Below are 22,966 nucleotides of genomic sequence, written 5' to 3'. Positions count from 1 at the left end.
AGACGAAGAAAACTGACCAGAGGCAAAAAATGGAGAGGGCTGACAGCATGTGTCAGTGCATAGATCATACCCACGGGTTCTAATCACTGATTACAGGACTGAGCCCCAGAAGGGCTGCAATCTTACTCATGCCGTAAAATCCATCGTCTGCACCATCCTGGCCGCAAGTCGACTGGGTGCGTCCGAGTCCGACGGAGAAGACTCGGTGCCTTCTGCTTCCTGAACTTGAGCTCCGCTGGCCACCTTGTTTGGATGCTGGCCCTTGGGGTGAACAAAGGGAATTCACAGCATTACCGTTCCCAATGGACAGACAAACACAATGCCAATCAAGTGAGTTGGGTGAAATCAGTCACTTCACGGCATCCAAGTCTAGCAGTGGCACCCTCCTTCACCCTGGGACCGGCTACTGTACTCCCGTCTGGCCCTGGGGACTCCTTCCTCATCAGTAGGCCGCTTCTGTGGCGCTCACTCTATGCTAAGAGCCTGGAGCCCTCTGAGAGCCCACCACTCCCCTAACTGGCCACAGGCTCTCGAGAGGTACGTTTGTCACACTCCTGCTCACCAAGCAAGCACATCCCCTTTCCTGCTGCAACGACCCTTTTGTCGTAGGCTGCGGGCCTTCAGAACAGCCCAGGCTGAGAGACCCCTTGTAGCAGGGTGGTCACCCGCTCCTGCCTGGGAAGGGTTAAAGCCAGCCCTGCAGAGGGCTGGGGCTGTGGAAGGAAAGACTTGGGCTGATTGGGGAAACAGCCGCAGCTGGGCCACGGCCCAATCAGGCCCCAGCTGGCCTGTATAAAGAGGCTGGGAGCCAGGAGCTCAGCAGTCTCTCTCTGCATTCAGAGAGAGAAGGGCCTGGCTGCAGGGAGCTTGAGACAGGGTACCTGAGTGGAGCAGGGCTGGGGAAAGGCAGAGGAGCTGAGGAGCTCCACCCTGGAAAGCCCCAGGTTGCGGCCTAGCATTGGGCCAAAGGTACTGGGGGTTGCAGAGGGCAGCCCAGAGGTAGACCAAGGCAGCAGGTCCAAACCCAACCTTGCCAGTGATGAGTGGCTGATACTGCAGTATGCCCCAGGGAGTGGGGCTAGTTGGTGGGGGTTCCCCTGGGAGGGGAGACCCTGTGTGTGTGGGTACTGCCAGGGGGCAGCACCCAGAGCAAGGGGAACTGGGGTCCTGGGAGGGACATGGGGGCCAGTATTGACAAGGCGGATCACCAGCCTGCAGAGGGCGCTCCGGGCTGGATTGAGCTGATTCCCTGGAGTAACCAGCAGGAGGCGCCGCAGGGGGGAGTCTGACCCCTTCACCTCCAGGCCCCAAGCTGGCTGTGGTCAGTCAGGACTGCATGGTGGAGAGGAAAACCCGTGGCCTCCAAGTTGGGCAGACACACCCTTGGGCTCCAATGCTGGAGAGCTCAACCATAGCCCAAGACTAAGAACCTCTGAGGCCAGGATATATGGACACATGAACACCATGGAGACCTGCACTGAAGGAGTAGCTGGAGATCCAGGGCCCAGCTGCCCTGAACCTCACAGAAGAGATTGGATTTGTTATTACTACCTATATTGACAGGCCTGTTTTTTTTTTCCCTGCCCAAGGTCTGAGGTGCTGTCAGAACCATGTTTCCCCGGTGACACCCCCAGGCAGGCCCCTCACACTCCTGTGCAATGGGCCTCAGGAGATTAGCAGGGAGTGTGGGCGGCATGCCAGCCCCAGCCTAGTAACGACGCTATGCTGGAGTGTCCTGTTACCTGCATTGGCATATTCGACCACGGTTGGCAGGTAGCCACTGGTGCTCAGGTCCACCGGGACAAAGGCCGTGTACTTGCTGATGACATTGCAGGCTCGGCTGGTTTGGACAGCGTTTACCTGGTACCGCCTCCCAGACCCTGTTGGGTGAGAGATGTCCGGTTACGATTCGTGAGTTTTGTGGGTTCAGTCCCTCTCCCGGGGCCTGGATCACAAAAGCCACCTACACTCCTCAACCTCCTCACTGGCACTCTCAGCAAAGAGACCAAGGACTGAACTGACCATGGGGACTGGCATATCCCTTTGCCCAGAGCTGTGGTCTCTCTGGGCCAGGATCAAGGCACAGTGGCATGGGGCAGCATGGGGAAATTTCTGTGGCTGCTGCAAACCATAGTCCTTTTTGGTGGCTGACGAGATAGTGCCATTCTCCAGGGCCAGACACTGCATCCTCCAGAGCTGTCACTCCAGCCCCTGATCACTGAAGTCACACAAAAAAGAAAGCAAGCCCAATATTACCACCCAGGGAGAAGCACACCAGGCACTTGGCCAGTTTGGAGCTTCCTCCCAGGTGGGACAGAGCTGAGAACAGGGGAACGGCCTAGGGAAAGAAGGAGAGAGATGGCTTTGGTGCGAGGGGCCGTCCATTAGATTCCCCACGCTGCTCATTCTCCCTCCCTCCCCTGGTTTAGTGTCCTAGAAAGCCGTTCTCACTGTGTGCCCTCAAAGACCCCATCCCAGCTTTTATTCAAGAAGCTGGGCAGGTTGTCTGGGAGTGCTGAGTCAGCTTTAGGGAGACTCAATCAAGCTGCCAGCTCTTCTGTACCTTAATATTGAGCCTTAGGTCTTAACTCAAGGATCCCAGTGATCTGAGGCACTGGGCCCCTTTGAATGGCCTGATGTTTCTTTGTCACTGTAGCACAGATGGGATCACAGTCAGCGCTTGCTGGATCTGGCACCAGTTGGTGCCTTTTGAAAGCCCTTGAATGTTTCCGAATCCATCCATACCGCACCACTGGAAAGTGATGCACCGCAATGCATTGCTGTAAAACACCTCTGAGCCCACCAACAAACCAAGCCACCGTGAAACAAACCATCCCCGCTTGGGTCAACAGGCCACGCCTAGAGGTGTCACACCTCACATGCTTCCAATTAGCAGCCCAACCCAGCTTCAGCTGTGCTCCTCTGATGGGGTGTGTACCCCACACAGCAATTAAAAGGTTAATGTGGACCCAAGAGCTAATATGTTACCTGGATCCAGTGTGGGGGGAAGGGATGGCCCAGGCGTAATTAAAGATGAAGCCCAGCTGGAGTGGTGACTATAAAGAAGGGAAGTTAAGCTTAGAAGGGGGCTGCAGGGAAGAACTCTGCGATCCCCCTCTGGGACTAGAGCAGTGATACTCAGACCACCGCAGTTCAGGAGTCGAATTAGCGATAAGCCCCAAAAAGCCCCAGTCGTGTGGATTCATTGTTTCATTTACAATACATTCTAGTCAATACATTTAAACAGGGGAAATATTTTGCTTTTTATATACATATATAATAGTCTCAAGGCAACTAAGTTAATAACTTAGTGCAAGTTGATAACTTAATTGGTTAATAACATAGTAAAAGCGCCCGGTGTTTTAATAGCATGTGCTGCAAAGAGCCATCGGAGACACATTGAAAAGCAGCATGAGTATCACTGGACTAGACAGTGGAGCGGTTGGGAAGGTCAAGGAGGACGCTCAGGGGGAAGAGCTGACACTGGGATCCTCTTGTGAGGAGACAAGTCTGGCAGAGGCCAGGAGAGAGTAGGCGCAAGCTCTGGTGATGAGTCCTGATTCCAGGGCAGGATCTGGAGCCCTGGGAGGCATTTCACTGAGGAGCTGTGGAAGGTTAAGCCCACGGAGAGCAGAAGTTGGGTTAAGTTGTACTTTTGGTTTGGGATTTCTGGGGGGATTCCAGGGGACAGCCATGCGAGTCCTGGCCCTGAAAGCAGGGTGAACTTCGGGGGGCAGTGGGAGAGATCAGCTGACCAGCTGCAGTCGGTAGAAAGCCCAGGGAGGCAGCAGCAGCAAAGAGTCTGACAGAGCAGCTCTTGACAGCTGATTACAGGGCCCCGGACTAGAGCCAAGTGTAATGGTGGGGCCTGGGTTCCCCTACCCATCACTGGGAAGGTGGTGTGCATCCCTGGACAATACAGGATAAGGAGGTTTGAAAGCCCTGAGACAAAAATGAGGACCACAGGGCCTCCAGTGAAGGCAGAAAACCTTTTGTAAGCGCACTGAAGTTTTAGTTGTTGGACTTTCTGATACCCAGCAGAGATGGGACTAAAGCATGACCAGGTTGGGGGACGGAGTCACGAGAAGAGGCAGAGCATCGTGGGACCAGAGTGACCAACAGGAGGGGGCGCTAGAGAGAGAAGAGCTGCTATGCCAGCCGCAACCCAGCGCACCCACAGAGAGTCAACTCTTCAGTCGCTGCCCATGCATACCCAGCTCCCATCTAAATAACAGCATCTTCTCCTTTCCTCATCCGCATGTGTGTCCCTTTCCAGGATTCTCTCTTTGTTTCTTAATGCGTGCATTTGATTTTACTTCTCCATGGCAATTTCATCCCTGGGCTACTTCAAGAAAGAGATAAAGAACGGAGAGATGCTACCAGCCTGCAGTAGAGGACGTTGCTAGCTGGCAGAGCTCAGTATGTATGTAGGGTGACCAGACAGCAAATGTGAAAAATTGGGACACAGGGTGGGGGGGTAATAGGAGCCTATATAAGAAAAAGACCCAAAAATCGGGACTGTCCCTATAAAATCAGGACATTTGGTCACCCTAATTGTACGCTGGCTGCTGTGCCGGTGTCCCCACGGCTCTCTCTCCCATCTCACTGGTTCTGGTTCTGCAGTGCCAAAGGCCGCCTCCTTATTAACTCCCGAGGCCCAAATTCATCCCTGGTGTAAGTCCATTGAAATCAGTGGATGCCTTTTTGGTTCATATGTCTTTGGGAGAGTGTGTTTTCAGACCAATTCTGTGCTGAGTTACCGTTCATGCACGTCCCCGGAGTTCAATGGGTTTGAACCGGAGCAGAATTTGGCTCTCTGACTCCCACCGATGGATGGGCAAAGAAAAAATAACCCTCCCCAGTCACTGAAGCAACACCCCAAACTCAAACCACAGCCAAACAGGCTCAAATCTGTCGGTTTCCTTTCCCAGCCCACTCATTTTCATGTCAGAGGCCTCTGCACTTTTGTGCCAGAACTGCGAAATAGCAGAAATATCACAAGGGGACTTGCGATCAAGAGATCCCCAGCCCAGGAGGTTTGGCTAATTCACAGACTTGTTCAGAGACGTGTCCAAACAGCTCCACTAGGAGTGATAATCGGGGTTAGATTTCCTGGTAGAGTCTCAACTTCTGGATACTTCTTTGAACGGAACCGTTTGATGTTCCATTCAAAGCCAGGCCCTGAAAATTGCAACTCCATGGTGGAGGGGGCTGAACAGCAGGTGTTGTGTTATGGTTCTCAAAAGGCCTAAAAGCGTTTGATTTGGGCTCACGACTCAACGTGACTAACCCTCTAAAAATATAACTAGCAGACCTCTGTGGGAAGCAGGGGAGTGTGGGAGAAGGTGAGAGGGAGAGGAGAAGGAGCGTGCTAACATGCAGTAGGGATATTTAATGAGCAATTAGGTGAGCTGGAGAAAAGCAGAGAGGGCATGAGGCCAGCCTTGGGGGACTCTCCTCAGATCATCACATGGAACATCAACACTTGGCCACGGTGCATCTCCACCATGTGACCTTGCGTTAACATGTGATAACACTGAGGGCCAGATCCCCAGCTGCCGTAAATTGACGTGGTATAATTGAGGCTACTGCAGCTGCAATGGTTTACACCAGCTCTGGGAATCTGGCCCTCCATTCTCACTGAGGCTGGCTGGCCAGGACGCCGGCATTACCGTGTTCGATTTCACATTCCTTCTCGGCCAGCAGCTCGAAATCCCGGATGATGGACTTGGCCGCCAAGTGGTGGAAGGTCTCGTTCCACAGATCCCCTTCGCCGTTCTCACGGCTCTCTCTGTCTTGGAACAGGGGCCGGATGTCAAAGGTGATTTCCCACCGGACAGGCTCGTTACCCCTTAACCCCTTCACCACTGCCTTGCAGATGGCCCTGGGGGAGCGCGGGCACCCCTTGGCAGCGCTGAGATCAAGATCTTGGGGATCCCAGTCTGACAAAGTCTCTGTTTCAAAGGCAAAGGAAGGGTGCTGGGCAGATTCTGCAGGCAAGCAACAGGCACAAAATGAATTAGCATCACAGTGAAGGGCAAGGCTGTCTCCCATCCTCTGCTGTCACTGGTGTGCCAAGGAGCTGCCCAAATGAGGGCCACTTTGACAACATGCTGGAGTAGGAGTTAGAACCCAGGATTGCCTGCAAGGACACTTGGGGTCAAATTCTGCTCCCAGTTACACCCACTGATGTCAGTGGGTTCCTGTATTCTGTATCTGACAGCAAATGACTCACGGTGTGACCTTGGGCAAGCGACTTAACTGCTTGGTGCCTCAGTTTCCCCCTGTGTTAAATGGGGATTATACCAATTTCCCCGGCCTTTATGAGTCTTCATTCGTGTTTGTAAAGCACTTTGTGATCCTTGGATGAAAGACACGATAGCAGTGCAAATAGGGTTGCCAGGTGTCTGGTTTTCGACCGGCACACCCGGTCGAAAACAGACTCTGGTGGCTACGGTCAGCACCGCCGACCGGGCCGTTAAAGTCCAGTCGGTGGTGCTACAGGGCTAAGGCAGGCTAGTTCCTACCTGTCCTGGCACTGCGCTAAACCCAGGAAGCAGCCAGCAGGTCCAGCTCCTAGGCGAGAGGGGGCGGGGGGATCCGCGCACTGCCCCTGCCCCGAGCGCCGGCTCTGCACTTCCATTGGCCAGGAACCAAGGCCAATGGGAGCTGGGAGGGCGGTGCCTGTGGGCAAAGACAGCCCACAGAGCCTCCTGGCCACCCCACCTAGGAGCCGGACTTGCTGCTGGCTGCTTCCACGGCGCAGCGCGATGCCAGGACAGGTAGGGAGCCTGCGTTAGCCCTGCTGCACTGCTGACCAGGAGCCGCCTGAGGTAAGCCCGCACCTTGACCCTGAGCCCCTGCCCCAGCCCTGAGCCCCCCCCAAACCCGGAGCCCCCTCCTGTACCCCAAACCACGCATCTTCAGCCCCATCCCAGAGCCTGCACCACCAGCCCAGAGCCCTCACCCCCTCCTACACCCCAACCCCCTGCCTCAACCCGCAGCCCCCTCCCGCACTCCTAATCCCTCGGCTCCACCCCCCAGCCTGGAGCCCCCTCTTGCACCCCAAACCCCTCATCCCCAGTCCCATCCCAGAGCCTGCACCCCCAGCCAGAGCCCTCACCCCCTCCTACACCCCAACTCCCTGCACCAGCCCGGAGCCCCCTCCCGCACCCCGAACCCCACATTTCTGACCCTACCCCAGAGCCTGCACCCCCAATTACAGCTCTTACCCCCTCCCGCACCCCAAACCCCACATTTCTGGCCCTACCCCAGAGCCTGCACCCCCAACTACAGCTCTCACCCCCTCCCGCACCCCAACCCTCTGCCCCAACCCAGTAAAAGGGGGTGGGGGAGAGTGAGGGAGGGGGAATGTAGTGAGCAGGGGTGGGGCCTCAGAGAAGGGGCAGGGCTAGGGTGTTCAGTCTGTGCGGTTAGAAAGTTGGCAACCCTAAGTGCAAAATAATAATAATAATTAATAATTAACTACATGAAGGAGGGGGATGTCTCTCCTGGAAACGACATATCCCAGCATGCAATGTTCCATCTTCATACAAGTCACCAGTCGTCTTTGCAGACTGCAAAAGAGGAGAGCAGCGGAGGGCTGCCGTGTACAGCACCACGGGGCTGCATCAGGCCAAGTGCGGTTGTAGGCCTGGCCGTTTGTGGGGGAACACAGGAAAGCATTAGCCGCTTTGCAATGCATGCTGGGATACTTGGTGATGCAGACGGGGGCCAGAACATTGCCAAGGGTGATTGACGCTCATCGGAAGCTTTGAAATAAGCTATTGTTCCGGGAGAACAAATGTAAAAGGCTTCACCCACCTTTAATGGGAACAGTGACGCACCTTTCATCCACCTCCCTTATGTTAGGGTTGCCAATTTTGGTTGGACATATTCCTGGAGGTTTCATCGCACAACATAATCTTTAATTAAAGATTACTGTAATTCCTGGAGCCTCCCCAGGACAAGCCTGGAGGGTTGGCAACCCTACCCTGGAGATCACTGCCAACAAACACACTGCCCTGGGAGTCTACGACACACCTGACATAATGGCCACGCCACGGGCGGCCTCCCACGCTGTCATCTCCTTTCTCGGGCTCCCAAGAGCAGGGCTACAAAGGGACTGGTGGGCCGGCTGGGGTACATTGGCATGGCTCCATCAGTGGTCAATGGAATTAGGCTGATTTATTACAGCTGTGGAGCTGGTCCAGCGAGTGACACAAAGTTTGGTTTACCCCGCACAGGCTGTGAAAGGGTTAATATGGGCTTGAGAAGCCAATTAACCAGGCTGGGGGCACCAGGAGGCGGCGCCAGGCCTGATTAGGGATAAAGCCCAGCTGGAGGGGAGCTGGGGTTGTTTTTTGCTGGGGTTTTGTTTTTCCTCATGAAGCGCTGGGGCCTGGGAGTGCCCCGCTGGAGAGAGGCGACCCAAAGGAAAGGAGAGGGGGTGTTCCCTTTCTCTGAAGCAGCTACTCCAGGGGTGAGCTGGAAGCCTGACTGGAGACCAGGGTCTTAAGGAACTGGAACCTGCCTGAAGCCCTGAGTGAGGAGAGGAGTTTGCCAGCCCAGACAGTGAGGTTGTTGAATGCCCAGGAGCCTGGACAAGGCATAGGGGCAAACGGTAGAGGATGAGACGTACTTGTGAGGCCAGCTGAGCCCAGCCGGGCGGAAGGTTTGTTTTGTTTACATTTCTGCAGGACTTTAGTAAAGGATAATAAGGGACTAGACTCTGTAAAGTGGTCAGGCTGAAGATTAGGACCCTCTTCTGGCTGGAGTAGGCTTGAGCATTGGCCTGCTAAACCCAGGGTTGTGAGTTCAATCCTTGAGGGGGCCACTTAAGGATCTGGGGCAAAATCAGTACATGGTCCTGATAGTGAAGGCAGGGGGCTGGACTCGATGACCTTTCAAGGTCCCTTCCAGTTCTAGGAGATAAGAGGGGAGGGGGAACTGAGGCAAGAAGTGGTGCAATTCCATACTCAGCCAGGAGGGGGCGTGTTGGGGGAGCAGTTTTGCCACTAGCCTCTTTACGATTTGATCAGCATTTCCTAATTTGCCTATCCAAGCACCAAGGTGCTATGGTGGGAGGTGCACAGACAGACTGGTTAGAGTGCTAGGCCAGCTGTGCTCCAGAGGTGGACCCTCTTCATAGCAACCTGCTGGATGTCACTTACCCTGATCCCCAGGGCTCCGGCTGCCCGAGGAGGATCTCAGGACAGAGCTGGGCTCTGGCTGACCCAGGCACCTGCCTGGAGTCATGTGCTGGAGACCATCCTGTGGCTGGGGAGTGTCCGCGTCCTGACAAAACGACAGGCAGCTCTGGTGCAGCAGAGAGGGCCTCCTGGCGCCGGTGCCTCGTATCCGTGTGGTGGCAACGTAGGGGCTGGCGGTGAAAGGCTGTGAACAGGGAAAGGTCAGAGTGGGATAGACGGGCATGGACAATGGGTGGGGGTCTTGTTAGGAAAGACACGGGCACAGCAACTGTTAGCGGGGGGGCGTATGACAATAGACCACTGGAAAGAAGAGGTTTGTGTAGGGAACGGATGGATCGATAGGAAGGCGAGATCCTACCACCTACCCACCTGTGTTTGACCCATTCCCTTCTTGACCCAGCTCTCTTATTGGCTCGTCAGACATGCAAAACGCTGACATGTGAAACGGCATCTGTTTACTGAACACAAGCGTTTCACCACCACCACCCCGCAAAGGTCCCCTGATAACCAGCTGGGATTTATTTCTCAGTGCGTGCCCCAGGTGCATTCCCTTGGGGGCTGGAACGAGTCATCGAGGGAACACCTTCCCCTGACCAGTGGGAGGATAAATGTGAATTTCCTCAATCTGGCTCTTTTAATTACTTCACGTGGCAACTAAGAGAAAGACGAAATAGGCAGGCCGGGGCCCAGCTACTTAGTTACGAAGGGAAAACTGAGCGGCGTTCCTCCTCCTTAAAATAGTCCCTTGGGGGTGGGCAGAAAGGGAGAGAAACAGATCCCTGTGTCAGCGACTCTGCTAAGCCTGAAGGCTTGTCTGCAGCGCTTCAGTGTAGACTCTACTAGGTGCTCCACCTCCCCGAGAGGCAGTAGCTAGGTCGACCTAGCGCTGTCTACATTGGGGGCTAAGTCGGCTTAACTATGCCCCTCTGGGGGAGGGGGATTTTTCACGCCTCAGAGCAACATAGGTAAGCCGACTTAATTTTCTAGTGCAGAGCAGGCCTTAGGCGACAGCATTCATATCTTTGTCCAGCATCTCTAAGGCTGGTCTCTGTACGGACACTCCGTTCCTGGGAGCAAGACAGAAATCCTAGTGTTGCAGAAAGATGCCCTGAAGGCCGATATCCTCTGATTCCTCACAGACCGAGCTCCGCACGGCAGTGGCAAGTTTTGCCCTGGCCTCCGGTGCAAATACCTCTGCCCTGACCCGGTGGGGCCCTCTCGAGGGGTTGGGTGGGGCGTTCAGTTTCCGTAACCCAGTCAACCCTTGGCCTCTCTTCTCCAACTGCCCACAGGAATGGAGGGGAGTGAGGGCAGAGCAGTTTGGATGGTGGATTTTGGATGATGGGCCCGTCTCCTGTGGATTGGGTGGAGATCACCAAACTCATTTCCAGCTCCCCACGGCTCCTCAATTGTCCAGAGCCCGCTCTGTCTGGGGTGGAGGGAATTCCCTTCCCCCCCAACTGGGCCTCTTGAGTCCCTGCCCACTGCTTGCTTCTTTCCCATCAAAATCCCTCTAGTACTGCCCCAGCTCTTGGAGGAGGGCTTACTGACTTGTCTAAGCCATGCCAGCCCCGTGTAGGGAGACCTGTGACGAAGGGACACTCCCTCCCCCTTGTTCTCCGCTGAGTTTGGCTTCTCCTGATCCCTGAAAATGCCCCTAAGGTGGTAGAACCTAAGCAAGGAGGCATCTGCTGTGAGCTCAGTGGAAAGTCTCTCTCTGGAAGCTACTGCCGGCACGTTTCCACTCGCTCTTCCCCTCCTGAGCCTCTCTCCTTGGAGATCAGGGAAGCGTCTGGGAGTTTAAACCATCCATCCTGATGCGCTGACCTTTCCTTTCCAGTTGTGATGTGGGCATGGGGGGGAGTGGAGAAGAACTCTGCGTTCACATCTCTGAAAATGTCAAGCTGCCCCCCCACACCCACAGTGTGAGAGATGGCGCAGAACAAGGCAGCAATTAAAACCAAGCAGAACACACATGTCTAACCCCTGGCTGCGTTCTGACGAGGGCCGATTTCTCCTTGTGGTCTTCTGAACACCATCATCCGCCACAATGCACAGAGACTGGGGCCTGGCCAACCCTAACGGTGCAGACACAAATACCTCGCCAGCCCTACAGCACAGAAGGAATGAAGCATCCACCCTGGCATGTCTGTAATTAACCGTCCCTTAGAAACGCCTGGACTTAGTGATGTTCCATGTCCCAGTCTCCCAGAGAAGACACAGATCGAAGACCTCAGATACCCTGTTCGGGGTTGTCATGGGAACAGGGATGCAGCAGCAGCTGTTCTTGCTCTGGTCTGCCCAGGCTTGTTGCAGACACTGATTTCGAAGGAGACCATCTCAGGCATGTCAAACACCGGCGCGAGCCATTCCAGCCCTTTGCCTGAAAATCGTCATGGGGACTGAATGCCTCTGATTCGCCACGGAAATCACCCTTTCAGCTAACCTCACCTTTTCATTTCAGTTTATCATCGCCTCAGAAGGGAAGCGATCGGCCTTCTTGTGGGCTGAACCTCGGACCCTTCCCTCTCAGCATTCCCAGCATATGCCTGGCCTTCTCTTGTAAAAAGTCACTATCCCTGGAGCATGGGTGGCCCTAGGGGCCCACAAGCACTAGGAAGGTGTTCCAGCTGGCACAAGGTAGAGCAGCTTGGAGGCTGCTCTAGCTTGCACCAGGGGCTGAATTAGCTTCCAGCTGTCTCTGGGATGGTGGGGGAGCAAAAACGTGACAAAGCCACCTCTGTCCCCTGCCTCAGCTGCAATGGATGGAGTTCAGGCACATCTGAATCTCTCTGGCCCAATGGAGTACACAGAGGGAATACACCAGGGAATGAATTGGCCCACGGTTGTTAAGGTGTGGGAGTGAGCAGAATGACTGGGACGTTGATGCAAACTCATTCTGGGGATAATGTCGCCTGTTGTGTCCAGGTGAAAAGAAAGAGCTGTGAATTAAAGCAATTTAAATGGGGCAGACTTTTCCTCTCCAGCTCCTTTTGTACCCTATCTTTCATCGCCTTAGACCCGGCGTTGTATTAACAGGGGATTTGCATCAAGATTAACTTTGTGTTCTGCTGTGAGGCACGCAGGAACTGCTACAGCTCCGAAGGGTTTATATCGTTTGGCCAAACTCTACTGAAATATGAACCCAAGAAGAATTAAAAGGTATAACTAGGATCAAACAAAGAACAAAACGGAGCTCAGACGCGCTGATGAAGGAGACAGTAGAGATGCCGACAAAACACATGAGCCCAGGCTATGAAAAGAAGTGGTGGACCTGTTGTGAGCCCCCCGCTGGAAAGCTGGACCTGCTGGGCTTTATTTCTGGCAGCAAAGTTTTCTTCTTGGCACCACGTTGCAGCACAAAACGCGCATGCGCGCACAAGCATGCCCCAGATCTGAGCCCCTAGAACCTGGGCGCTTTGCCTGCCGCTGCAAGGCTGCCCCGACACCTGATTCTACGGGCGTAGTCACCTGAGTGTGTTTTTAAGGTGGGCACGAGAGCATTGTGTGACTATAGTGGTTGGTTTGGCGACAGGGCCTTGGGAGAGGAGGCATTGGACGAGGCACACTGAAGAGCATCCTACACCCTAGAGGTTGCACTGGGGCCTGGGAGCAATACTGGAAGCCGCAGTTCTGGGGTGGTGTCATGCAGGAGATGAGAGGGAGGAGGAGACGGCGAAGCCGCAGCATTGGAAAGGCAGGAGAGCACCCTGGAAAGCAGCCACTGGGGTCTGGAAGCTGGAATCCTCCACCAGGGGCCAGATTTTCAGAAGAGCCCAGGGCCAGATGTTTCGTTGCTCAGCACTCGCACCTGGGGCCAGATTTTCAGGAGAGCTCTGCTCCTTCCACTCACCGCGCTGAGATCATTCAAAAACCGGGCTACTGGTTCCCAGCCGAGCTGAGTGCATTTGAAAGCCTGGCCCTATGTGGCCATAGTACAGGGAGGCCAGAGTGTCCAGGGGAACTGAGGGTACAGGGCGGCTGGAGACTGGGGCTGGGGAGTCGCATGTAACTCCTGGATCGCCAGGCTCCAGTGCAAGAAAATGGCACCTCGGGCAGGAGCTACACCGTGTAACAGGACCTCGGGGCAGTGACACTGCCATGTGCTCCTGAAAGAGCCCCTCCGAGCTAGGAAGCAGGGCCCAGGCTGCACTGGCATAAGAGGGGCAGCAGTGCGAGGTTACCCTGGCGAGGCCCCTGCTGGTGTAGCCCACCGTCCAGGCCCAGCACCGGCCCTTACCTGGAAATCCGCTCGCCGTGGCTGTGGCTCCGGGCTGAGCTGGCACAGATCCTGTATGTGGGCTTTGCGAAGAGGATTCTTGCCCAGGGCAGCGCTCGGATCGCTGGCTGTGGGGACCCTCTTGAAAGGCTCGTGGCTGGCAATCTGATTGGTGCTGTACACCCTTCGCCTGGAGGAGGATTTAGGGTCCAGCCCTGTTCGAAGGAAGAGCTGATCAGCAGCGGGACCAGCCAATGCCAGTCAGGTCTTTAACATCCCTTGTCTCGGGCGGCAGAGAGTGGGAGGCCCCTTCCCGCCCAATCACTCTCCCCAACTCCACAGAGAATCGCCCTGACTCTGCTGGGAAGATGGACCTTGGACGGGAGAGATAAACCAGGTAGGGAGAAGGACAACAGAGAGAATTGCACTTGAGAGACCCAGGGAAAAGAACCCTCCACACTGCTCATACGCGGGGCGGCCCAGGCATGAAGGGGCCAAGCTTTGGAATATAGTACATGGACTTACGTTCATAGAGCGGCTTTCGTCCTGAAGGATCCCTATTCGAATCAGGGATCCCTGCACCCAGGACTGACATGCAGCTCTTCCTGGGATGGAACAGAGCCGGGACACTGTTGGAATTTGACTGGGCCAACAGGATTAATACCCTTAGCCTTGAGAAAAGTGCCAGGGACTTGTTAATGCCCATGAGGTCAGGACCTTGGTTTTACGTCTGTCCCAGACTCCTTTCTCCTCACTGAGTGTGACTTTGGTCCTGGTTAAGGGACTGTTTTGAAAGTCTGAGGAATGTCTAGCCAAAGAGTTGCACACCTCTGTCCTCTCCCATGCTGGCAGGTAGGTAAACATCATTCGCCCCATTCTGCTGATGGGGAACGTGAAGCAGGGAAAGGCAAAGTGACTTGCACAATGTCGCAGGTCAGTGGCAGATCCAAGAATAGAGAACCAAAGAGTCTTGATTCCCAGGCCCCTAATCTAACCCCTCTCCCTCCTTTGTGGAAGCAACAGGGCCTGGCCTGTCCCCAGAGGGATACACTCATCAGGCTGCCTAGTAGTGGGATGGGGTTCAGTAAGATCCTACATCAGAAATTGGAATTTGGCCTGATCCAAACCTTGCAGAGGGTCACCAAGAGGCCACAAAAGCTTTTAGTGCAGACGGTTTTGGCTACGAGAGGGAGCGTAAACATTGCAGTAATAATCCCAGGGCCAGAGCCTAGGATGTGCTGCAAATCTCGGGGGGTGGCTATTCTCAGTGGGTTCCCAGTTCGATTCCCAGGCATGTTTGGATGAAGCAGTCAAGCCAAATGGAGTCTCTGAGCTTTGTGTGATTTGTTGCCACTTCTCCAGAGACCCCTGTCACTTCTCAGAGATACAGCTGAAGGGGTGTTATCTGAAAGCGACAAACCAGTGGCTAAAGGCAATGATCAGGAAGAGGAGTGGGTGATGCTATCGGGTTTACAATAAGGAGAAACTGACCAGTATCTGGGTCAGATTCTCTCCTCAGTTCTCCACCAACCACCAAGAGATCAGGGGTCCGCTCTGAAGGGAGCTCCCCCTCAGAGTCCTTGGGATAGCTCCAGCTGTCCGAGCCAGCTCCCTCTTCCTGGGAGTGAAAGAAAACGGAACTGCCTGACTCCTGGGAATGCATCATGCTGTAGCGCCGCCTCTTGTCCTGGGGAAGAAAGGGAAAGAGAAGAATTGGGCTGGAATGCTGCATCCGCTCTGGCCTGCTGGGTCTGGAAAGGGCTCCGGATGTGCATGGAATTGGCAGTCTTAGCAATTCGTACATCATCCCCACACCTCTTGATGAAGTGCCTGGTTACCCCATGTCTAGGGCCCCTTCTCCCTTTAGCCAATTGTCCCAAACCCCTTCTCCCTGACTGAAGAACCATAGAACTGGAAGGGACCTCGAGAGGTCATCTAGTCCACTCCCAAGCACTGGTGGCAGGACTAATTATCTAGAACATCCCTGACAGGTGTTTGTCCAACCTGCTCTTAAAAATCGCCACTGACGGAGATTCCACAATCTCCCCAGTGCTTAACCACCCTGACAGTTGCAATTTAAGCCCATTGCTTCTTGTCCTATCCTCCGAGGTTAAGAAGAACAATTCTTCCTCCTCCTCCTTGTAACAACCTTTTATGTACTTGAAAACTGTTATCATGTCCCCTCCCAGTCTTCTCTTCTCCAAACTAAACAAACCCATTTTTTTTTCAATCTTCCCTCAGAGATCATGTTTTCTAGACCTTTCGTCGTTTTTGTTGCTCTTCTCTGGACTTGCTCCAATTTGTCCACATCTTTCCTGAAATGTGGCGCCCAGAACTGGACACAATACTCCAGCTGAGGCCTAATCAGCGCAGAGTAGAGCGGAAGAATTACTTCTCGTGTCTTGCTTACAACACTCCTGCCTCATCCCTTCACATCCTTATGCCTCAGGCGATTACAGCTGGTGCTTTTCAAGACTGTTGGCTCTTCTGTTGGCTTGTGTTATGTTTGGGAAGGCGAGGAAGAGAACAAAGCACAGTGGGATCAAACAACCGCCCCACCTTCCTCTGGCACCTCAGTGGTGCACAGCTGACCCGTGAATGGAAGTGGGGCAAACCACTCAGCAAGACACCCTGTCTGGTGGCAGAGTTTTCTGTGCATGTGACGAGCATAATAGCCCAAGAAAGATTCAAGTCAGGACCACCGTGGCCTTGGAAGAGCAGCCCTGCAACAGTATGTGGCTACCAAGCTAGGAACACCTGCTGATTGAGCTCTCAGCCACGGTTCTCTTACAACCACATTCACTTTATGACTCATATCTGAGAGACAAGTCTCAATACCGGGGAGGAGTGAGAGAGTGTGTGACTGGCTCCCCCACCACACCTGCATACACACACACACACAATGCACACACCCACACCCCAGGCACACTCACACATACACATGTATGCACACACACCATGCACATGCACACCCAAACACATTTGAATGCACAAACAAACATACATTCCCGTGGGGGCTGGGGAATGTGGCAGAGGTTACTTACAGCTCTGGGGTTAGAGATGTACAGGGACGTGTCACAGACAATGCCGTACCCAACCAGCCGGTCGCCAGGGAAGAGACAGCTGGCACTGACTGGGGAGATCAAGACCTCAGTGGTTTCAGGAAAGACCCACTCCACAGTTACATCGCTCAGGACGGGTGACATAGCTTTCTTCAGAGACTTGATCATCTGGCAGGACAGAGCACAAACCCATGTGGACTGTCAAACGGCAGAGGGGAGGGTGTTTGTGAACGAGTGTGTGGGCACGTGTTGTGAGCACGGGCGTGCATGGATGCCTGAGTGTGTCAGCATGCACCTGTGGGTGAGTATGTCAGTGTGTGACCATGCTGGGGGGTTGCACAGTGAAGATAAACAGACCTGCCCACCTGGATTTCAGAGTCGCCGATTGTCCTCTCCAGAGCCCATCACAATGTGAGGTCTTGAGTCTAGCTGACAGAACAGGCTGAGCGCACAAGGAGAGGCCGATGGCCTAGCTGCTTTTGTCTCCTGCCTGCATTATACACATGATGCTTCAGGGGAAAGTGGAAAAAATCCACCCTTTACACATCTGGCCGATTGGGCAAACTGACTTTGGCAGAAATCCCCTCCTGCTCCATGAGGGTAAGAGACACCAGAGTGGAGTGATAGGGCCCTGGGAACTCACCTGCTACATGCCACCTGTCTCCAGTATTCCAACCCCCTCAGCAGAGCGTGCAGGTGGTTTATGCCACTGATCCTTCAGCTGCCAGACACCAGTCTGGGCCAAGAAAGCAACTTAGAGCACCCCTGAGGCTGCTCCAAATCGTGCCATCTACCACCAGCCCTCTGCACTCCAGCCAATTTCCTTTTTGCCCTGCCTAGCCCCCTACACTGGGGCAACAAAACCAATCATGGGTGCATTTCAGAAAACCCTCAGTGGGAATTTCAGCAGATGCCTTTGCTGCAGCATAACACTCTGGTACCTTGGATGGCAGGCAGGTCCCTGCTCTGCATAGGCATTGATCACTCACACACAGTGTGGAGTGTGCTCGAACTCTGCGCCATCCCTTCCCAATCTCCCCAGCCACGAGACACGCTTGTCTTTCTCTAGAGAACTCCCTGGGGCTTTCCAAACAGCCTCCAGTGCAGGCGCTGAGAGATCTCGGCACTCGGAATCAACTTGTCTTCACGTCTTTCCAAGGACAGAGAGCCATTTCTCGCAAGCACACAAAGAGGCCACTGGTAGCTCAGCACTGGGCCAGCTGGGGTCAATTACACTCTATGTAAATCAACGTAGCCCCACTGACCTCTATGGAGTTAAACCAGGTTACTCTAGCTGGAGATCTAGGCCAATATCCATGTATATATTACAGGCAAATCTATTGGAAAGTTCTCCATTCGTCACTGCTTTCCCACTAGGAACTGTTTTCCAGAGTGCAGAGAGAAGTTAAAAAGAGTTTTATATACAGGGCATTTTAAACTTTCTATATGGTTCAATGTCCACAATACAGGATCTGTAAGACACGCCAGGATGTGCTTGATGGGGCCGTTAATTGATGCCTCAGATGGCTGAAGATCATCTGTATAACAAGTGAGGCCTGTATTAACAGCCCTGTAAAAACCCCCCTTCCTGTCTTGGGGCTTAATTTATAACACGGATGCTTGTGCTTCTCTGTCTCTGAAAGTGCTTCCTGGGCTATAGGGGGAACAGGACCGGGCCCTTTCCATGAAACAGTCATTACAGCTGGCATTGCCGACCCTGGTGCTAGGCTGGACTGAACCAATGGGAGCTTGTCAAGTTAATGCACAAAGAAGGGTGAATCTCGATCTCCCACTGACGTCAGTAAATCATATGAACCCAATGACTGTTGCTGGGGAGAGCTGAGCGTTCTATCCCAGAGGGGCCAGGTGGGGAAATACCCTAAACCTTTTGCATGTCTACACTGCAATCATGGCACGTGACTGCAGCTCGTCTAGACAGACCTGAGCTAGTTTAATCTAGTTAGCTCTAGATTAAAGCTGCAGCAGCGTGGGCTTCAGGCTGCCCTAGCCTCCCAAGTAATTGTACAGCCCTCCTGGGCTTCACCGCTTAATCCAAGCTAGTTCAGGTGTGTTTAGACTAGCAGCAGTCACCCCCCATGATTTCAGTGTAGACAAACCGCTAGAGAACGGGAGGGGAAGTGGAGGGGAGGCAGATGATAAAGTAACCGTAACTCCCAGTTTGGAATGTAGGAGAGAGACGGGTGTAGGATCCCAAACGCTGCCAGTGAGACAGGATGTAGCCAGGCGAGGTGGGGATAGTGAGGCTGTGGATAATGAACCTTGCAATGCAACTCGGTGGAGTGAAAGTGACAGGTGCAGGGAGACCCCTTATTTATGGCATTGGCAGCGTGGGAGCCAGACATCAAAACCTCGAAACCGCTTCCCAGCCGGCGTTAAAGTCAGTTTAACCAGCATAACTACTGCACGGTTATTTCCCTTCCGTGGACCCTGTGAACCTCCAGGCGGCTGGGCTGAGCAAAAGGGGGGATTTTGACTTCACTTCACAGCTAATTCGCTGCCTGGATGCCAAATCCTCTGTTTCGGTCTGTGCCGACTACTGCAGCTATGTTTGCTACCAGGAGCGTGTCGCGCCTACCGCTTCCATTCCTCCCTGCACGCAAGCTCCGACTCCCCAATATGTCTGACACGCAGGCTCTTTTCCATCCAGCTCTCCTCGCCCACACGCTGCGTAGGAGTTGGCGAGCCAGTCCCAGAGCAAGGAATTGTGCCAGGAGCAGCTTGTGATCACCCCCAGGCCCCAATGAGCTGAGAAGTTCACTAAAATGCAACATGTCTGTTCCCCTGGGAAACGGACCCTGTTGTTGTTGTTTGAGTCCAGAGAGGCCTACAGGAATTTCAGCTCAGGAGAGGGAGAGGTCGGGAGGGGGGATTCGGTCCAACGGCTCCATGCTGGTGTGTTCGGGGTCATCCACGAGCCATGTTTGTGGGACGTTAACTGGTCCCGCCATCAAAGTCAGGGCCTGAGAAACATCCCCGCAAGGCAGTTCTTGGTCACAGTGATCCCCCGGCTTCGGGGAGTGGTGTCTGGGCCTGCGAAATCCACACCGGGCTTGCTGCCCCTGCAGTGGGATTCGGGGGGTGCAAAACAGGCTTTGCACCGCCACTTGGTTCTGTGAGTGCAAAAACGGTGGTACAAAATCACAGGCAGGGCCTCTGGTTTTAGGAACTGTCCCGTCGGTTCGACGTGAGCCCATTGTGCTGCAGTGTTGCCATGCCGTGGCGAGCTGATGGACGGCAACGTGGAGACACCCAGCTCTGTCCTGTTGGATACACCTGGGAAAGTGGCAATTCTAAATTCCCTTCCTAGGATTCACCTAGCCAGCCAGAACCTCTCCACCAGGAAGCAGAGTCTGGCATCGCTGGTCTCATATATCAGCAGGCTGGAGATGCCCTCAGCAGCACAGGGCAGCTCTCCTCTGGCATATCTGAACAGCCCACTGTGGCATAAAACTCCAGTGGTCTGGAGTCCTTTCTCCTTCAAATTCGCCATCTAAAATCCTGCTAAAAATGATCCATCCCTCAGCACGAATAAAAACCCGCCACACCTCCACCCCTTCCCTCCCGGTGCTCTGCCCTGACCCATTATACAGAAAGAGGGCAGGGTGCCTGGGGCTGGATTGGAAGGTCCCTGGCTAGCTGGGGAACAAATCTCTGGTTCCACCAGCGGGCACGTTGCCACTGGCTTTCCTCTGGAGACATGAGTCACCAAGGAAGAGACGACCCCATGCCCTGCTACAAATCACTTCTTCACACGGCTGTCAGTGGATTGGCCATTGCCCCCTTGGCTTCTAAGGCTTCCTATTATTATTATTATTAGGGTTGTGGTAGCTCTTGTCCTGGCCCAGGAACCCCCTGGCCAGGTGCTGGACAAACACATAAGACATCAGAACAGCCAGACTGGGTCAGACCAAAGGTCCATCTAGCCCAGTATCCTGTCTGCAGACAGTGGCCAATGCCAGGTGGTGCCCCTGAGGGAATGAACAGAACAGGGAATCATCACATGATCCATCCCCTGTCGCTCATTCCCAGCTTCTGGCAAACAGAGGCTAGGGACACCATCCCTGCCCATCCTGGCTAACAGCCATTGATGGAACTATCCTCCATGAACTTATCTAGTTCTTTTTTGAACCCTGTTATAGTCTTGGCCTTCACAACATCCTCTGGCAAGGAGTTCCACAGATTGACTGTGCATTGCGTGAAGAAGTACTTCCTTTTGTTTTATTTATTAATTAGCACAGGATAGAAAGATGGGCCCTGCCCCAAAGAGCTGATAAGTGACTAATAATCCCTGGCTCTTCATCTTTAGCCCTCAGACACGTCCCAAAGAAGGTCAGTATTATTCACCCCGACACTGAAGACAACAGGTGGATATAGACAAAGTGAGATGCACAAGGAGACAATGAGACAGTACGAGTCAGGGTCAGCATGATGAGTACTGGTGTTAGCACACCTGCTGCCTAGCGTGTACCCTGCCTCGGCCCATCACCCTCTCCCATCGGGGCATCGTTAGGGGACGTGCCCAGTGTGCATTCTGCTCTCACTGGGGTGAAAAGCACCGGCCCCATTGGCTGCCCTCCTGCTGACACAAAGCCCGTCAGTGACCCCTGCCGTCACTCACCTGCTCAGCTGCAGGTCTGTCAAATCAGCAAATAATCCAGCTGCCTTCTTCCCTCGTCTTTATGCAGTCCCAGCCCAGCCCCTTTGCAGGACGGACTCCGATGGGGCAGCTGCTCCCTTGCCCCAGCCCAGCTTTGCTGGGGTGCAGAGAAGCCTTCAGTCTTTGGGGCACCTATCCAGACTGACCCTAGCTCCGAGCCCTGCATGGTTTGCCCCCTCCCCACAAGGAAAAGCCGGCAATGGGAGGGATCTGGAGTAGCAGTACCTTTGGCTGCAGCCTCTCGCCCTCCGCCAGGAATTCTGCACTCCCCTTGGACACGGCAGCCAGCCCGCGCACCAGCCTCCTGCAGGCCTTCTGCCCAATGCCGAAGCTGTAGCACCTAGGGAAAGATGGACATTCAGGATACAGGTCAGGGGCGAGGAGCGGGGGACGTTAGAGCAGGAGGCTGGGTGTAGGATCAGACCCCTACCCCCTGCTAAGGCTGGGCAATGTAATAGCATTGAACAATCCCGGCTCCCCATGAATTCAACGGGAGCTGAAGGTGTTCAGCCCCTCTGAAATCAGCCTCCACTGAGGTGCCTAAATGTGCAGCGAGGCAGCCAGATGTTTAGCCTCGACTGCTCAGCCCCGGTTAAATGGGGACGAAATGACAGAGGGGGATGCCGCCCTGAGCATTGGCCATGGGGCACCCCCCTCCCTCTACCTCCGTTTGCCGGCTTTTGCAGCAGCTCCCTCCCTCTCTGAATACAAACAGCCTGCTTTTGTTCGGGGATCAGCTGGTTTCCCCAGCTGAGTCCTGCGGTCGATACCGTTAAAGACCTGGCGATTAGCTCTGATCAGGATTCAAATACATTTTCTCAAGGAAAGAACAACCAAGTGCTTTCCTGACCTTCCCGGCCCTGCTCAAGTGACCTTTTCGTTGTTGTTGTTGTTGCTTCTGGCTGAAGCCTGTGATCAAGAGCAGGGCCGACTCCAGGCACCAACGGAGGAAACACGTGCCTGGGGCGGCACATGCTATGGGGCGGCATTCCGTCCATTCTTGGGCCGGCACAGTCCGGGCGGCTTTTTTTTTTTTTTGCCTCGGCAGTTTGGGCAGCAAAAATGGTAGAGCCAGCCCTGATCAAGGGTTGGCATCAGGCAGGAAAAACCCTGGGTGTGAGCAAGCCCCTCTACAGCCAGGGGCTGGGGCCTGCCTGGCTAGTGAAGGGCAGGGAAGCACTGGTCTCACTTCATTGGCTAAGGGCTCAGCTCTGCTCCCACTGATGACCATGGGAACTGGGCCACTGAGCACAGGGAAATGACCAGCTGTTCTAAGAGAGGGAGGGAGGGAGGGATGGACAGAAGTCAATGGAAGTTGTAGGTGCTCAGCACCTTTCAGGATTCGTCCCTGTCTGTTTAAGATAGACTCCTGCCTTGGAGCAGGGGTTTCCACCTCCCCTAGGAAAGGTCTGTCTAGGGACTGCTGAAGAGGAAACACAAAAAGCCCCCCCAGCACCTCGTTCCTCTCTGCTCTTCTCCAGCCCTGCCTGTCTGGAACACCGTGCGCAATCACCTCCCAGGGCCTGGGAGCCTGACAACTAGAGCTGCTGCGAGTCTGAGCAGGACCTTCCTCCCTTGGAGTGAGGGGTCTGGAGGTCCCACTGGCCCCACAGAAGGGGAGGGAAGGGGGGGGATGGACACAAGAAGGGAAGGAGACTCTTCGAGGATGAGAGGGAAACTGATCATTTCTTTTTTGTTCTGTTTCGCTGGGTTCTGAAACTGCGCAGCAGCCCGTCCAGTGGGAAAGGTCTGCAGCCTGGTGCTCCACCTGATTCGGGATCCTGTCTCTGATGGG

At 54.3% G+C, this 22,966-nt stretch overlaps 1 protein-coding gene across 1 annotated transcript in view; it reads right to left on the bottom strand.

Moving 5' to 3' along the window:
• Window positions 1-22,966, bottom strand: part of VWA5B1 (von Willebrand factor A domain containing 5B1) — a 70,357-nt gene that overhangs the window by 8,220 nt on the left and 39,171 nt on the right. The window contains exons 11-18 of the mRNA XM_054009328.1: window positions 21,397-21,511; window positions 16,476-16,661; window positions 14,923-15,118; window positions 13,453-13,646; window positions 9,174-9,396; window positions 5,673-5,990; window positions 1,743-1,880; window positions 127-261 (exon numbers count right to left, since the gene is read on the bottom strand). Coding sequence (XP_053865303.1) covers window positions 127-261; window positions 1,743-1,880; window positions 5,673-5,990; window positions 9,174-9,396; window positions 13,453-13,646; window positions 14,923-15,118; window positions 16,476-16,661; window positions 21,397-21,511 — 1,505 coding nt within the window. The remainder of the gene's footprint in view (window positions 1-126; window positions 262-1,742; window positions 1,881-5,672; window positions 5,991-9,173; window positions 9,397-13,452; window positions 13,647-14,922; window positions 15,119-16,475; window positions 16,662-21,396; window positions 21,512-22,966) is intronic.

The sequence above is a fragment of the Malaclemys terrapin genome, chromosome 19 (genome assembly GCF_027887155.1).
Source record: "Malaclemys terrapin pileata isolate rMalTer1 chromosome 19, rMalTer1.hap1, whole genome shotgun sequence".
NCBI classification, from domain to species: domain Eukaryota; kingdom Metazoa; phylum Chordata; order Testudines; family Emydidae; genus Malaclemys; species Malaclemys terrapin.
This window is presented reverse-complemented; position numbering and strand designations above follow the sequence as displayed.